The sequence below is a fragment of the Alligator mississippiensis genome, chromosome 3, assembly GCF_030867095.1.
Source record: "Alligator mississippiensis isolate rAllMis1 chromosome 3, rAllMis1, whole genome shotgun sequence".
Classification (NCBI taxonomy): domain Eukaryota; kingdom Metazoa; phylum Chordata; order Crocodylia; family Alligatoridae; genus Alligator; species Alligator mississippiensis.
Window position 1 is genome coordinate 19,502,510 of NC_081826.1, and position 16,102 is coordinate 19,518,611.

Below are 16,102 nucleotides of genomic sequence, written 5' to 3' on the forward strand. Positions count from 1 at the left end.
TCAGTCCTCATCCTTTCTGTTTGAGATCCTCACTTCTCTCAAACCCTGTCTTTGAGAAGGCAGGAGAAAAGTCCTAAATGGTGTAGTCCAGCTGTATATGACTACTTTGTTTGGTGTAATTTGAGGGGTAGACCTGGAATAGACCTTCAGGAAAATCTAACTTGCTTGTACATGTTTAACCTCCTCTGGAAAGCTCCTTTCTTAGCACTCCCAGGCCTTGTGGCCTGTGGTTGAGTTCCCTGCAGCTCTCTGCTAATGTATCTTGCTTTTTTGGGGGGTAGCTAGGAGGACATTCACCCTTGGACTGGAATGAGAAATGAAACCCTTGAGGACAAAAATGTAATGGATGCTTTTCCTCTTTAAGGGCCTTTGACTGTTTGGGTCTCATTTCAATCTCCCTGCCTCCCCAGAACACCTAGAGAACTTAGTGCACTGGAGGAACGCAAGATCTACCTGGGGATATAGGGATAATCCATCAGGATGAAGTACTGCTCTGCCCCAGTTCCTGTCTTATCCCTGAAGTCCTGACCTAGTTTCATTTAAATCAGGATACCCGGACTCTAAACCAGAAGGAGGAAAGCTTTGGCGCACACCTGGGGTGTGTAGGTCCCTTAAGAACTACTTATTTAGAACAACCGAATTTAGATATTGGAATCTATACATCTTTTTTGAGAGTAAGAGTCCAGGCCCATAGCCTCTAAGACAGGTGCAGGTAATTACTTTGGGTGGAGGGCAGCTTACCGGGTTTTGGCAAGCTGTCAAGGGCCTCATGGGTAGCCCCACCCCCTGGTCACCATCTTGGGACCAATGTCCCAGTGTCTCAGGACCAGCACCGGTGGGATGCAGGCTGGCAGGGGTCTGTGGAGCTGGGCTGGGCTGCACCAGCAGGGAGAAGGGGGAGCTGGGCCAGCTCGATAAAGCCCCTGCCAGCTGGGACCCTGCACTCCTGCCACCCTGCTCTGTGCCCTGCTGGCGCTGGCCCCAGGACACTGGTGTGGGCCTCATGCACCTGCTCACTCCCAGTGCCCCCAGCCCCGCGTGCAGCCCCAACCCACTGCTCCCCAGCAGGGCAGGAGCTGGTGCTGAACACAGGGAGAAGGGGCCCCTTGCCTGCCTTGTGACTGTGCTCCCTGCTGCAACTGCTTGCAGCCCACGTGGGGCTGTCCTGAGGAGGCACAAGCAGCCCCACGCAGGCTGCGAGTGGCTACAGTGCATTTTTGACAGGAACCAAAGACGGACAAATTAATTTTCTAAACTTTTTAGGGGCCTTGCAGGCTGGATAGAATGGCCTCACAAGCTGTATTTTGCCCTCCCCTGCTCTAAGACTTTCTGGATAAATGGATATAATGCTCAGGTTTGAAGCATGCATGAAAGGTAGGTCGTCTTTTGTCCTTTAAATCAAGAGAACCCAATTGAGTTCATTTCCTGGACAAAACAAAGGAGCAGCTTTGTAGCTAAGGAGGAAATCTCCCATCTCACAGGTGCTGCAAACATGTCCTCACACTGCTGCCTCTTGGTGTATGTATCCTCAGAGGCTGGCAGTGGCTAGTGAGCCCTCTTCATTGGGGTCTTGTTACAAATGGGATGAGATTTGATTAGTCTTGCTAGGATTTGCTACCACTGGCTCTTGCAAGTTCATCACCTTGTCTCTTGGGAAAGATGTGGAACTTACTTGTGGTGTTGCTGTCACCAGTACCAGGCAGTTGTGTGTTTGCTGGGGTTTTTGGGGGTTTTTTTAGGGGTGGGAGGGTTGTTTTTTGTTTTTTTGGGTTTTTTGCTTGTAATGGCTTTGTCCCTTCTTGAGCTGTACAGGCACCTGTGCTTTCTTTAGTAGGTGCTACTTGGTTGCTATACCAGAATATGTGTATGAACACATGCTTATGTGGCTATTAAGGCTGCTTGAACTTCAGGGATAAAGATGAGGGTATATCCAGTAACCCAGACTGCCAATTCTGATTCAGTGCTGGTCTGCCTACGAGGGGGAAAATGACAAAACAGTTGGCCCTGGCTAGGGAACCAGAGAGGAAGTCAGAGTAGTTTCTCATTAGTCCCTAAACTGCCAGACGGTGTGAAGAAAAATCTTGGAAGAGATCCCTTCCTCTTGCAGGGGAAGCAGATGCTCTGCAAATGAGAACTCAGAAATGACCTGTTTCAGGAGGGGATTGGGCTGGGATTGCAAAGAGGTTATCGCTCCTTAATCTGGGCATTTATCCTAAAAATGTAGAAGTGTCTCCTGGAAATAGCAGTGTCTTTTAATTTGTAGTTTAATTAGCGTAGTGTAATTTGTTTAGATTCTTTTTCATGTTTGACTGCTTAATATTAGTTCATCAGATGAAATCAGCTAGAAGGGGCTGGCTGCATCCTTTTGAAATAGCACCTGTTCCGTGCAATTCACAGCATGGCATTAGCATGGTTGGAGCACGGTCCATAGTGCCAGCACAAAGCAAGGAAGAGATTAAGAAATTATGGAGGGAGTGGGCTAAAATCAAACATAAAATAGGGGGTCTTTTTGTTATACTGTTGCCTCTGCAAGTTCATGCTAGCTTTTTTTCTTTTGCTTTTTTTTATAAGCCTGAATGTGTTTTTGGCAACAATTAAATAGGCAGCAATGAGAATTGCTAATGTTTTGTTATCTGTATGCATTTCAGGACTACAGTAGTAGCAGCTGCTGCCTTCTTGGATGCCTTTCAGAAAGTGGCTGACATGGCTACTAACACACGTGGTAAGCAGATGTGTCAATATTTAGTTTAACAGAATGCTGTGTGCGGTTTTATACCATTTGTGGTAATAAAAAAAAAAGATAAGCCCAACTTGTTACAACTGACAAGCAGATCTGTTAGACATCTGTTAGATGGGCTTGTGCTTTGAAAATGTAGCAAACGAGAAGAGATTGGAACCATTTTTTTTAAAGATGGAAACCTATAATCTACAATATGGGTGACATAAATCATTTGAATATTTCTTAATTGCTGTCTGAATTGTATGTTGGTGAAGAATATTTTAACTCTAGATTTACTGAAATCTGTCTCTTCTCCTACTGACACTTTGCCCTGTAAGTAGCTTTAGAAGAGATGTACATCTAGATCATCAGCTGATGAAAATTGGTGCAAGACAGCAAAGCTGGACCAGTTTTTATATCGGCTGAAAATCTGGCCTGTATTCTGAAGCTTGGGGTTGGTAGACATTTGTGGCAGTTTTCTGTACTTTATTTCTGGAACAAATTTCCCATATTGTTCCTCCCAGCCCCCCTTTTTTCTGTTTGCCCATTAATGGCCAAAATTAGTTCCCTTTGAAAGGGAATGAAGTTCATATAGGGTAATTGCAAGCTTTTTCTATGACTAGACAAGTCAAATGATTGCAGCTGATGATCATGGGTCAGTGGGAGAGTAAAAGCTTGCCTATCTATGCCGAAGGCCTTTGGATGTCCCTGCAGGAGTTGGGTATTTCTTGTGGCTACTGCGTCCAGGAAGGTTTTATTGTTGACAAGCTTTTCCAGAACAAATGTACGGCCATTCAATGAATAGCTTTCAGTAGCTTCTGGTTTGAGCATTTTGTTTTTGTTTGATCCTAATACATCCATGATATAAATATAAAACAATTTTTATATATACATAAAATATATGTTTAACTGGTATACGAGTTAAACACACACATTTAACTCCCTGATAATACTGTATCACTAGTGTGAGAGTTCATTAGTGATGTGTTATCTAAGCCACACTTCTTCTGAGTGGAATAGTAACAGTTGAAATGAGTGCCAAATAGCATAACAAATCTGGAGATCCAGGTTTCATGGTATTAGTGTAAATTGTTGCAATATACTAACTTAAAAACAAACGGTGTAGCTCATGCAGGTCAGACATCAGGCCAGCTCTGATAGAGCTGTTGTCTTTTGTACACTGCAGAAAAGAGACCAAATTGGAGACAGACCCCAGGCTGAAAAACTTGTTTTAGGACCGTGAAACACTGTGGTCCTTACTTGTGGCCTGTTTCTTCAAAAAAAAAGAAGGGGGAGTGCTGGGGGAGGGGAAGAGAAAAAATTCAGACTCTAGCTTCTCTGCTCCTGGCCCATGTTTAGTGGGTTAATGAACATTCTTGAATGAGATGGTCCTTTTATTTAAGAGCATTTGAGTTCCAGAATGAACAAAAGAACCTAAATAATGTGGTTTGTGCAGGTCACTGCAGGTTATTTTAAACCTTTCGTTATGATTTGAAATGTCTGACATGCATCACGTCCCTTTGTCTTACTTTTTCGAATACATCCTTTACAAAAGGAGCTCTGTAAATTCATCCTGCTAGACTTGTATAGCTGCTCTGTTCTGCCCTTCCGCCTTCCTCGACTGAAATGATAGAAGGGAATTTTGTCTTATTTTTAGAAACTGATGTTCTGGGCACAGAATCAAAATTCCAAGTTACTGGCTCTTCTCTTTTTGTTTTTTATCCTTTTGTCCCCCCAACTCCTTTCCCCTTCCAAGCAGAGACTAGCCTGTTATATGGTAATCATCAAGGGACGTTCATCTAGCACGGCTCCACAAGTTTTGGGGTTTTTTTATTTTATTTTTTATTTTACTGTAAACCGGACTTGAAATCCCGAAGCCATTTATGTTAATGGCAGTTCCCGTGACTTGATTAAGTTCTTCAAAATTAGGCATAGATGTGAGTGATTTTGAGAGTTAAAGAATTTTCTGTTGTGACATGGGTGGTTCTTTTTTTCCTGTCTGCGGTTTCCTTCCTTGAAGAGTTAGATACCTTAATAAATATTGCTGTCTGTTTTTTGTTTTGCTTTGTTTTAGTTTTGGGGGGTTTTTGTTTCTATGCACTGTGGCTCTTAAAGTGTGTGTGTGTGTATGTATATTAGACCTGTGGTTAAGGCTGTAGTATAGATTTTACGTGAAGAAGAACAAAAATGGTAACATTACAATATTCGAGTTTTGTGAGTGATTACATGAACTGATGTTAGCAATATTCATTCCCTTACAAGAAGGGATTTTTTTTTTGTAATAACATTGTGTGTAAAATATGAGAACGGGTGGCATACTGGTTGCAGGGGTTAAAAAAAAAATTGCCAGGAGAGAGGGTTTAGAGATGGGTATGCTCTAAATTGCAGCTATACATTGTCATTGCATTAACAGATACTACTTGGGGGGGCTTTTAAATAATAGGCATCTGGATCAGCATTATTTTGGAGGGGCAGTGTTATTAACTAATTGGAAGTGGTGTGATTAAAGTGTTGTGAAGCTGTGTGCTGGTTTTTAGTTGCAATTGCTTTATAGTTTTACTGGAAGCGACATGTTATTTTAAGACCCAGTCTTCTAGCTGATGAAAGCATTTTATCACAGTCAGTCAGCAGTAGCCCTCTCTGGCTACTCTTTAATCTGTTTGCATCAGCATTAGCTTTAGAGGGGAGAAATTGTTGTGCACGTGCATGCATGCATACATATGCAGAGGAAAACTAATACTGTTGCAGTTACCTAAGGGTGAAGTGTGATAGGTGGTTTCTGGTCTTAATCTCATTAGGTACAACGCCACGTCTGCTATCTGTTGAATTGCATTCCAAGACTGGCAGTACTGGTTTTTTCCTTTCGTGGCCTATATCCTCTGGTTGTTTCCATCCTCTGAGCTCAATTTTGTCTGCTGCACAGTGTTGTTTATGCTCAGCGCTGGCATCTTTGGGGTGGAGATGCTCAAGGGGTGAGTTTCGGACAATAAAACCAGGGGGCTTGTGACCTCCAGTACCCTGTGTTGTACTATACTTGCTGGCTCTTAAATTGGGAAGGGCCTAGTGGATGTGGAACGGTTCATTGTTGTGCGTAGTAAACTCGTACATACAGACTGGACCTTGGAGAAGGCTGTGGTCCTGTTCACTGTAGAGTTTTAATGCTCTGAAAGGGTTTTAATATTGATGTTATTTACTTCTGAATTGTTTTAGCAGAAAAAAAAATAGGATCATGGGAAGAGCATAAGTGCTGCCACATTTAAAAAAAAAAAAAAAAAAAATACAACTTCTACCCTAATCTAGACAAAGTCAGTGACTGTGTCAGCTAATTTTTTTTTTTTTTTTTTGCCTGAACATTCATTTGATATAAATGTCTCTCTTTAAATTCTAGACTATCCTGATATGGGAGGAATGATGCTAGGAATGTCAAGTGATTTTCAGTAGGAGGTGAAGGAGTTCAAAACCTAGGGGCATTTATACACTTTTTCTTTTTTCCCCCCATGATGCACCGGAGATCCGCTGCATCGGAGCAGACTTGATTAATCGAGTCTGCTCCATGCACGAGTGGAGGTGAATTGCGCTGCACCATGCGCAGTTGTGTAAGTGGTGAAATGCATGTCAGCGTGCTTTTGAACTAAAACACCTCGTAAGTGTTTTAGTTCAAAAGCGTGCTGCCACCATTTTCTCAGTGGTGCTTTTCAAAGTGCGCGGAGCTGCGGCACTTACATGTGTAAAAAATGCCCTAGGTTTTCCTGCTGCTGCATCAACCAACCAACCAACCAACCTCCCCCCTCACCCCCCCCCAAAAAACCGAACCAAACAAAAAACCACAAAAAGGAACTGAAACAAGACCCAGTCAACCAACTAACAAAACCTTTCTCTTTCTACATCATGTTACATTTAACCTGGGATAGATGGCAAAAGCCAAAACTCTGTGAGGACATCTGCTACTTTGTTTTAACAGGGCTGCTGACCAGCTCCATTCCAAACCTTGTAAGTTGAGCTGTACTCACGTGCTTCCCCGTCTCTTGTTCCTGTCTGTGCTTGGAGATGATAATATTTAGCCTGGAAGATTATAGTAGTACAAGCATTAAATAATTTTAAAATGCTATGGCTTCGATTCAGCTCGTCCCACTAATAACAAAGGAAATTCTTCTGTTCTCACAGTTTTGTTTTTTCATTGGAAAAAAAATAACCCTAAAAAAGCCATGCAGCATCTGAGGGCCCTCACAATGAAATGTACAGTTATACTGTGAACTCTAGTGAAGAATGCTTGTCAAAACAGGACCCCAGGAAAAGTATCTAAAAAAAACTAACACCTTTTAATTCACTAAAATCTAAAGCCACTTCTAAATCTGAATTTTGCAGTGCTTGCTGTTATCCTTGTGCATTCGACTGAAGATAGGAAAAGAGGAACTAGAATGGGTCCAATAATTTTCTGGCGTTCTTGAACGGGTACAAAGCTGCTGTAATGCAAATTTAGCACACTGAAGGGGAAATGACCATTCTGAGGAACTCTAAAACGCTAACAGTGTATATTCTTGTATGTACCATGTCCCTGAGTGTAATATGCAGCCTGACTTTTCTATAGACAGCTTTTAAGGGAAAAAATTCTTATCTCCCCACTCAGCACAATGAGCAGATGAATGGGTGGAAGGTGGCTGGAGGTGGTGCTGGAGCCCCTTTGTACTGGGAAAGGGAAAGAACCTCCCAGCTGCAGCTTTCCCCATGTCCGAAGTGGTGTAGGAGGAGGAGCCACTGGAGATGGTGGGGGGAGCCAAGCAGCACCCAGGTGGCTGCAGCCCCACCAGGAGCAGCCCCGCTGGGGAAGCTGCACATGCTGGCTGGGGCACGGGTGGCAGCACTGTGCTGCGCTGGTGGCTCCAGGTGGGAGTGGACAGGGCTCAGCCCCATGCAGAGCGTCATGGGGGCAGCTGCAGACTGCACATGCACTGCACCACCTGGGTGAGCTCTGTTGCACATGCACCCCTCCCCCCCATATACAAGAGTAAGACTTTATTGTGAGCTATTATGCAATTGTGCCTCTATATACACTGTACATGAAAAGAAATCGGAATAAAATTTACTTTTAAAAATAAAATTAAAATGCTATAGTAGATGTTTGATTTTTTTTATTTTTTTTTTAGTCTATGATTTGTTTTTTATCTATAAATTGTTAAAATGATACCTTCTAAAAGACTTTGCATGTGCAGTCCTCAACAGCTGTGCAAAACTCGTTAAGTTGCCCTCCAACCAAAATAACCGCTTGCACCTGCTCCGGAGCTATTGTGAAGGGTTGGAGCTGACATGCCAAGTGTGGGGCAGTGTGCTGGGTTGAACTCAGAGTGGTGAGGCTGGCTGTAGACCAACCCTGCATGCAGACCTGATCCAGTGCATGGATGGGACGGGAGGGGCCACATGGGTCTGGAAAATTAGTGGTGGGGTGGAGGAATGAAGGGGGGGAAAAATTGGCAATGTTGGCTGCTGTGGCTCCCAGAGCCACAGTAATTAAGGCTGCCACTGTTCTGCATCCCTTCTCCCAGCCCCAGTTTCCACATTTGGTATCCCTTTTCCTCGCATAGATTTCATACCCCAATTTTCCCCAGCTGGTTTTGGAGGAGAAGGTGCAGGTTAAATGTGAAAATGTGGTACTTTTCTTCTAAGCCAGTCTTGTGTACTTGTCTCCCAAATGAATCTGGTGTGGTCCCACTACATTCTCTTATGGCAGAAGAATGCCAGTATACTTGTGTTTGTAAACACATCACCACCAATATTTGAGCAGAGTATGAATTAAGTACGAATAGGGATGTTGGATTGCTTGTTCTATGTGTATACTCAATTCTCTTTTCCTTACTCCGTCTTCCTTGACTGGTGCTGGAATTAAATTTGAAAATGTAGGTGTAAGAAGAGTAACTTAATATGTTATGCTATAGTTTCAGAGTTTACAGTGATATTTTTCACAACTGCTTTATTGAAAAGTCATAGGAGAGCTTGCAAGTTTATTAATGGACTCTTTACCCCACCCCCTAGCTCTTCCGAGTTTTTTTTGTGGGTGTAAATTTAGCAGATTTATGGGAAGACTATTTGAAAGCTTTGTGATTTACCCTGGAGCTAACAATTGATCATCAAAATGCAGTTGCTAACGAGTCCTCTAATACCCACTTCGCTTTAGTGGGTTTTTTCCCCTTCTCTATTGAAGTTTCTTTAAATATCCATGCCAGTGTTTGCTATTAGCAGATGAATGAGTTTCTGAATGGTTTAATTATGCAGCAGCTCTGAGCTTTTCTGTGGGCAATCACATTTGGAGGATCAAGATGCTAGTTTCTTCTTCATCTTAACAGACCCTGCAAAGCATACACCTCTTCTTCCTCACACAGTGGAATATATTTTTAAAATGCCAGTTTCAAACAGTCAGAAAAATGGGATTTAGCTTTCGTGGAAATTTTCATGAAAGGTTTGTTCTCAGCCAGCTCCTATGGAAGTTTCCAGCGATTTGACAGCTAGTGTATAAATTACCCCCCTGCTTTGCGTGATGTCGAAGTAAGGTTGACGGGTGGAGTCACTTTGGGCGTATAGGTTCACGTGTGTGTCCGTGTCCTGTTTTTCCTCCCCCCTGGCAACTTCTTATCAACCAACTCCTCTGTCAATAATATTGATATCATTATCTCTGTTTCTGTTTAGCATTTACCGTAAGAGCTGACAGTATACATGCTTACGTATTTTTTCCATTGCTCCTCCCTCTCTCTTTCCCTCCCCTATCAAAAGATGCTTTTATGTGTGGACTTTGAAGGTATTAAGCAAGCCATTCAAAGGTATTATTAAATAAAACCTTTAAGCTGCTGTCCATACATCATAAAAATGCAACCCCCCTCAAAAAAAAAACCCATGGGCCCAATTTATTAATTTGTTGGGTAATGTTCATGTATTACCAGGCTTACATACAATCTGTTGTTCTATGGCATGCATCAACATTACAAGTGAATTTTAAAAATGTGTGCATGTGTGCAACCCATGATGCTAAGGAATTGCCTATTGAAGGCAGATAGGAGGAGCACAGCGCTGTTTCTCCATCCTATTCTCTCTCCTTGTGTATAGATATGCAGCTCAGTGACTTCTAATACTGTCCTCTTTCCTGAGAGCTCTGCAGCAGATGGTCACAACTTAATGAGTTAAGAATGAGATGAGACGTGATTCCTTTTCAGTTGTAGCATGAAATATCTTATTTTTCTCTAAATATGTCTAAATTTCTCACCTATATTGGATAGGAAGGATAAAGCAGTAGTAAAAATATTACTATTGCGATGCATATGCTTCCCATCTCTGCTTCTTAAGGTCAAGACCAAACCTATCTTAGGATTAATTTAATCAAAATTTGTGCTGCTTTTGTGCTTCTTGCTGAGGGGAAATTTCCTGTTTGATGGATAAAATAATCACTATGGCAACCTACACATCCATCTAGTCCACAGTTCTTTGCACAATATGGTATATAAAAAGACATTGTCTTTCATTTGTTTGACTGAAGCTTGCCTTTTTTTTTTTTTAATGAAGCTGGATGTCTTGATAAGAGACTGAAATGCAGTTAGGAAGTGGGTTAAGCAGCTTCAACAATTTTGTATGCTGGCAGCAAAAACAAATGAATTTAATTGCAGGGGTTTACCTTCCTTAGAAGAATGGAAAAAAAAATCACATTTGTGAGGCTGTGCAAATGAACTTCTTTAGAGTCCCATGAAAGGAATGGGCAGGTGTGTAATAAGGGAGAGTTTTTGACACCCTTTCTCCAATTTTTAAATGCAAATCTATTTGGAAATGTTGGGTTGGAAGCCTTTGCTGGTGGAGGGTGAGAAGGCTGGAGGTGTAGTTTCATTATTTAGCTGATGCGGCAGGCTCTGGGGGATTCGCTGGTCCAAAGGGAAATCGAACAATGGTGAATTATCCAGTAGTGACTAATTACTGGGAGGTGATACTTCGGAGGCACAGGCAGGGGAATCGAAATAGCAGCAATTTAAATCATAGTGGCATGTTATCCTAGGCAGATTACCCCAAGTTTACTGTAGCTGTTCTTTTTCCCCCCCCTTCCTCCCTCGCCGCTGTTAGGCAATTCTGGCTCTCAATAGGCATGTCTGTACAGACAATTAATGTACATGAATAAATTCTGAGCTTATTGCTCCTAGGTGCGTTGTTTAAACGTGGGCCTGGGAGCAAGATACTCCAGAATATATTGCTCTGGAGTTTATATGTGCACAGCACATTGAGCCTGGTTAGAGCAGCCTTGGCTGACAGCAGCCCAGGGCTATTCCTCCTGGGCTCAGTGTGTTGCAGAGGGGTTGGCTGGGGTACCACCGTGCCTCAGTATGGGGCTAGCCAGCAGGCAGCCCCTGCACTGAAGCACCCATGTTCCCCAGCCAGCCAGGCAGTGTCTACATATGCACTGCTGTGTAGAAAAAAACTCTGGAGCAGGCTGGTACTTGTATTTACTTGCCTGCTCCGGAGTTTGTGTTGTGTGCCCTACTAGGGCTGCACATGTAGCTGCGGAGATGTTTACTGTGGAGCTAATTAGGCAGCTCTGCAGTAAACATCTTGTGTAGATGCATCCAACTACTAGAGAATACCTGAGGCCCTAACTTTTCCAAGGTACCATACATATGGAGCTTCTCGGTATACCTTTCTAGGGCTCTCTCAAGCACTGGTACTTGGTATGTTAAGTTTCTTCGGGAGCTAGAAATTAGTTGCTAATTTAAGAGAGCTTTCTGGAGAACTGAGCCTTGTATAAACCGAATCTGATCTTTTCCAGTGCTTAAATGTGTTCAATTTTGAGGAATTATGAGACTGCAATCATTCATGATGACGTCTGCTCAGACTTTTCACTTTACTAGATTACCTAGTGTCTGTGTGGTGTTTCGTGACAAACATAGCATGCATTTTAAAACCAAACAGAAGTTTTGGTTGCTAGTGGTTTTTCAGTATAACACATCCTCCTGCGGTTGGAGATCCTCATTGGGCTAGAGCTGTCAGTCTTTTTGAGGTGATGAATTGGCAGCTGATACATAGCAACTAATGTGTAGTAACCACAACAGAAAAATGATTGGTTGGATAGCAACAGTTGCTAAAGATATATTTCCATTGCAATTTATCATTATTTGATTTAGTTTTCAACTTACTGGCTATAAGGTGTTTAATGCTCTGTTTAATGCTCGAACAAAAGAGCCAATGGCATTTGTATTCGCTAATAGGCTTTTCCCCTCTGTCTGATGTACTGTCTGTCTTTCAGAAGGATGCTTGACCTAATATTTCAGATGTTGTGTGCCTGGTCCCTGGAAGTTCAGCTCTTCTATGCCATTCTCTTGACTGTGGAGCGGCAAATAGGCCTTGCCCTCTGTGTGTCCATGCAAACTAGTTGGAGCTAATCATTTTGCCAGGCATTTTCCTCTGTGATATGATTCATCCCATACTTGTATACTCACTCATGCAGGAAGTTTCTTTATTTACATGGTAATAGTGACGTCTGGCTTAAAATAGACCAATTTCTTCCTTTGTCCATCTGTTTAGTCATTGATCTATCAGGTGTTGTCAGCTCGATTTATTTGCCCTGTTGCTATGCTCAGACTTAGGCTGAGTTTTATGGCTATTCAGGTTTCTAGTCTCTTGCCTTGTACTGGGGCAAAATTCTGGGTCCTTCCCTAGCAGAGCTAGTTAATGCTCAGGTTTCATCTGGATCATCTGACTAAGATAAATGGCTTATTGTTCTGTGCCCATCCCACCACTTCCACTCCCTTGCTTGATGAAGACTAACCTGTAAAACTGCCTAAAAGTTCAAAGCAATGCAGCCATCCTGCTTTTTCATCTCTTGTTGGAGGCCCCCTTGTCTCTTGCATGAAAACTGGCTTTAAGCCAAAATCTCTGTGGTGGAGGGTTTCTCTTCGTTCAGCTGCCATTTGATCTTGAGAAAGGGAGCTTGGGGTCTGAAATAATGATAAACTATTCCTGGGAGTGCCCGGGTTACATTTGGCTAAATTTCTTTGGATTTTGCTGCCTCCCTGCTGTCTGTCCACTTTTCCCACATCAAAGGGAACATGGTTCTTAGCCTCATAAAGGCAATGAGCAACGTTTCCATTTTGCAGCACTTGCCCTTGTATGGGTTGCTGATAACCACTTGAAAAATAATAGGGGCAGGGCATCCGCTTCATCTGCAGTGTGACAGAGGCCTGGGAGGGGAGTGAGAGTGGGGTAAGCTCCATGTGCGAAGCCAGTGTCTGTAATTGCTATGCAGCTCTGTCCCCCTGCAGCATTTATTGCTACCTAAAATTGAAATCTGCATGCTTCCCTGCTGTGAGCGCCTGGGTCTAGGGACTGGTTTCTATAGAAACTAATATCAAGGAGCTGGCGGGGACTTCGGAGCTGTATTTGAGCATATTTCACAGTTCGGTGGAATCCTCTACAAGGACTTGATTACAACCGAGCAGGTACACAATGTAGCTCCCGTTGCTACAACAGAAGCGCATGCATTTCAGAATTTGTATTGCAATCTGGAAATCTGCCTTATGCAGAATGCAGGAAGCAAAGGAGGGGACAGTGTATGGGTTTATGATGGCAGAGCTGAAACACTGAGGAATACAGTAGAAATTGACTGAGTATTTATACATTCTGGCTTTACTTCAGCCTATCTCAGTGATGTAAGGCTAGATACGGGTGCTTTTTCTCCAAAGAATAACAGCTGTTGCAATGACCATTATCACGATTACAGTCAAAGCTAGATTCTTGTTCTGCTGTGAATAATAAATAGCATTATTAAAAAAATTCCACTTAGAGCCAGACTCTGCCCTCATTTACACCTGTGCAACTTGCATTAAGTACACTTGGATTGTATAGGCATAAATAAGAGTTGGATAAAAGGAAACAATACAAATTGCCTTCCAAAATCCAGGTGGTGATGTGCTGGCAGTTTGAGAAACTCTTTGTTTTGGCTGTGAACTGAACAAATAAGATACTAGAGTCAGATGTACAAACAGACCCCCATGATGCTGTTTTTAATATCTTTTCAGAGTGGAACCCCATTTTCATGAAAACGGGAAAATAAAAATGAAAAGTGTTCTTCACATAGATAGGAGTTCTCTGAGCTGAGGGTGTTGTGCATAATCAAAGGAATGAGGGACCTAAGCTGTAAATGTCGTTTTTTTTTGTTTTTTTTTTCTTTTCCACCCCTGCATTTGATTAAATAGTTCCCCAGAATTTTGTTGAATGATGGACTTATCCAGTCAGGTGAGCTCATGGCATCAATAGCGGAAGGCCTAGGAAGCATGGAAATATATTTCAGGGAATAGTTGAAAGTCATTTTGAACACTTTTTTTTTTTTCTTTGTTCAGATATGGGTAATCCAAGTACAATAGGATTTCAAATGTTCTGCTAGTATGTTATGCATCTTCTGTTCAAAATACTACAAAACCGTTATGTACCTGGTATAATGAAGTCTTCCAATGTAACTTGTTAGTGCCATGTTTCAAAAGAAGCTACAGTTCAGTGATGTTTTGGTTGCTGTTCCTGAGAAATTTTGTTAATAGATATGATTCCTAATAGCACAAATAGTCTTTTCCCCCCACCCCCACTTTCCAGGAAATGGAGACTAAATATAATATTATTGTGAGGTCTTGCTACTGACTTCATAAATTTTGTGATGTACTCACTATAAAGCAAATGTGTTAATTTTGTGTATAGTAATTCATAAATTCTGTTTGGTAAATAAGTGAATAAAGGGCACATCATGGCAGGGTATGCCAATCTCTTTAAAGGTTTATTTGCTTACTATTTATATATTTCAGATTGCTCAGTAGACCGTATTTCTCTTTGGTTCCAGTGTGAATGTGTAATTGTCCCAAATCTAGGTTCTCTCTTCTGAAGAATAGGAGCCAAGCATGAGTCTGTGCTTGTTGAGAGAGAAAGTTCACATTGTTCTTTTTATAGTTTCTGCACAAGCAGGAGCCTAAGTTTATGGATGTAATTGGGGAAATGTGGCCAAGTTTATTCAGCTGAAATTTAGTTGCCATTGGAGAAATTAATATTGTTTCTGAGTGTCCATTGTGATCCTGGGCCCATTTTAGGCTATATGCTTTGTGCGATGTACATTCTTGTTTAATTTAAAATCCATTAATGAAAAATTCAATCTTTCAAAAAAAGATTTTAGGCTGACCTCAGACAAGGAGTGATTAATTTGAATATCATTTCTCAATCTGCATTTCAGAAAGAATGCTGGATACTTACTTGGAAGAATCTGTGTCTATTTTGGATACTATATGTACATTTTTACAGACAGTTGGCAATACTGCTCAGTCTTTAAGCATATTTCTATTGGAAACATTCAGAATCCTAACTTTCACACCAGACCTACATTTCTGTAGGCACTGTTTTACAGATTGAATGAATATATCTGAATTTTTGATGTCATGATTAGCTCCTCCTCTTTCCTTTTTAGCACTGGGCGCATCTGCACATGTGGTTTACTGTAGAGTAGACTAATTAGCTCCGCAGTAAAATGTCACTGTCTACATGTGTTGGTATTAGGGCAAAGTAAACTAATTAACTCCATCATAGGACAGTACTTTTGGGGACAGTACTGTCTTATGGCGGAGTAAATAACTGGCATCAGACATGTGGGTGGACAGTGACTGCAGGCATACATTGTGCCTGGTCAGCATGGCAAGCCAGGGGCAGCTTCCTGCCAGCCTCTGCCACCTGCCGCTGCCACCTGGAGCATGTTTTTCATGCCCCTTCTAGCCTGGGGCCTGGTCTACCCTGGCTCAAATTGCTGTTGTCCCAGGCGCATGTGTAGATGCTGTACCTGGGAGCAGTTTATTCTGGCTCACAAAGTACTCTGGAGTTTATTGCTTTGAATTAATTACACATGTAGATGCACCTACTGAGTGCAAAATTCTCAGCATAAAATTGCACCTTTGAAAATGGAAAACCTGGTTTGAAAGCCAGACTTTGCAGCTTCTCCTAAGTAGCACAGCTTTGTCAGAAGAAATCTCTTCATTGTGTATCTGTTGTGAATTTAAGGGATGAAAGTATTAATGCAAAGCTTCTTTAGCTCTTTTCCCTACATTCCCTCTTTAAAAGGAATTTATTCTCTATGTAAAAAAACTTTCCCATAACCAATGGGAGCAAACATTAAACATTAATGTTGTGGTTTTAAGTTGCATGGAAGTGAACTGGGGCAAGTCAGTTCAGTTTACCTTTGATTCACTGCTTCCAAGAGCCGCAGAGGGAAAAGGTTGAAAGGACATGAGAAAAATATGAAACCTTTTCCTCAACTCTTTGCCATAATGACTCACTTCCTCCCAGGCAAGTTTCTAGCTTTGTAGATGTGTTGAATATAGTTTGTGTGATATTTTTCAG

General features: G+C 42.0%; 1 protein-coding gene across 10 annotated transcripts in view; it reads left to right on the forward strand.

Annotated features, from left to right (window-relative positions):
* MTSS1 (MTSS I-BAR domain containing 1) overlaps positions 1-16,102 on the forward strand; it is a 167,821-nt gene that overhangs the window by 25,568 nt on the left and 126,151 nt on the right. For 9 of the 10 annotated variants that reach the window (XM_059723761.1, XM_014611477.2, XM_019481757.2 and 6 more), the window contains exon 3: positions 2,649-2,722. In XM_059723761.1, the coding sequence (XP_059579744.1) occupies positions 2,649-2,722 (74 nt within the window). Of the gene's footprint in view, positions 1-2,648; positions 2,723-4,578; positions 4,657-16,102 lie in introns of those variants that run through there. The other variant, XM_059723763.1, reaches the window with a different exon arrangement.